Consider the following 1214-nt stretch of genomic DNA (forward strand, 5'->3'; position numbering starts at 1 on the left):
TGTTTTTAAAAAGAAAGAGAGAGAAGAGAAAAACCATCCTACAATACAAACTCACCACTCGTTGTATAGCAAGGTGCCCTTGGGCACTTCTCAACAGTACTTGGTGTCCTGGGTCTGGCACTGTCCATCTTTCCAGAAAGCTAGCAACCTGGATTTTTATGTGGAAACCTTCAACCACTTCAGAGCTGATTCAGCAAAACTAAACAAAGTGCTATGGCTGAGACACCAGTGGACCTCCAGAGTCAGGAGGCAGGAGGCCCAGCCCCAGCCCAGAACTCACCAGCAGTACGTGTCGGATGCCCAGCTCAGCCGTCCAGTCCCTCTTGAGCACGTTGACGCAGATCTCGCCATTGGCGCCCACATTCGGGTGGAAGATCTTGGTCAGGAAGTAGCCCTTGGGTGGGGAGGCAGGGAAGTCCTTCCCCAGCAGGAGTTTCATGCGGAACAGACCTCCAGCATATGGGGTCCCCTCTGGAGTGGAGGGAGGGGCACAGGGTCAGGGCACTCAGGACTCCCAAGGCACCTCAATACCCCAAAGTCCAGTCTCCACGGTCCGGCTGTGACGCAGGTGGATGCCCTGCCAGCTCTGTCATCAGACGGGAGAATTCTTTTTTTCTTTTTTTTGAAATAGGATCTCTTGTGTCACCCAGGCTGAACTGCAGTGGCACAATCTCAGTTCATTGCTGCCTGCAATTCCTGGGCTCAGGTGTTCCTCCCATCTCAGCCTGCCAAGTAGCTGGGACTACAGGCATGCCACCAGGCCTGGAGGGTCTCACTATGTTGCCCAAGCTGGTCTTGCACTCCTAGGCTCAAGCAATTTGTTCCCCTCAGCCTCCCAAAGTGCTGGGATTACAGGCGGGAACCACTACACTCAGTCAGGCTGCAGAATTCTTAAGAGCAAGAGGCTGGGCGTGGTGGCTCATGCCCGTAATCCCAGCACTTTGGGAGACTGAGGCGGGCGATCAACTGAGGTCGGGAGATCAAGACCAGCCTGACCAACATGGAGAAACCCTGTCTCTACTAAAAATAGAAAATTAGTCAGGCATGGTGGTGCATGCCTGTAATCCCAGCTACTCAGAAGGCTGAGGCAGAAGAATCCCTTGAAACCGGGAGGCGGAGGTTGCAATGAGCCGAGATTGCACCATTGCACTCCAGCCTGGGCAACAAGAGTGAAACTCTGTCTAAAAGAAAAAAAGCCAAGCGCGGTGGCTCAC

At 53.5% G+C, this 1214-nt stretch overlaps 1 protein-coding gene across 1 annotated transcript in view; it reads right to left on the bottom strand.

Moving 5' to 3' along the window:
- The window catches only part of UBE2S (ubiquitin-conjugating enzyme E2S), a 7009-nt gene that overhangs the window by 2992 nt on the left and 2803 nt on the right, over window positions 1-1214 (bottom strand). The window contains exon 3 of the mRNA XM_011997020.1: window positions 227-471. Coding sequence (XP_011852410.1) covers window positions 227-471 — 245 coding nt within the window. The remainder of the gene's footprint in view (window positions 1-226; window positions 472-1214) is intronic.

The sequence above is a fragment of the Mandrillus leucophaeus genome, unplaced genomic scaffold (assembly GCF_000951045.1).
Source record: "Mandrillus leucophaeus isolate KB7577 unplaced genomic scaffold, Mleu.le_1.0 Scaffold53, whole genome shotgun sequence".
Classification (NCBI taxonomy): Eukaryota; Metazoa; Chordata; class Mammalia; order Primates; family Cercopithecidae; genus Mandrillus; species Mandrillus leucophaeus.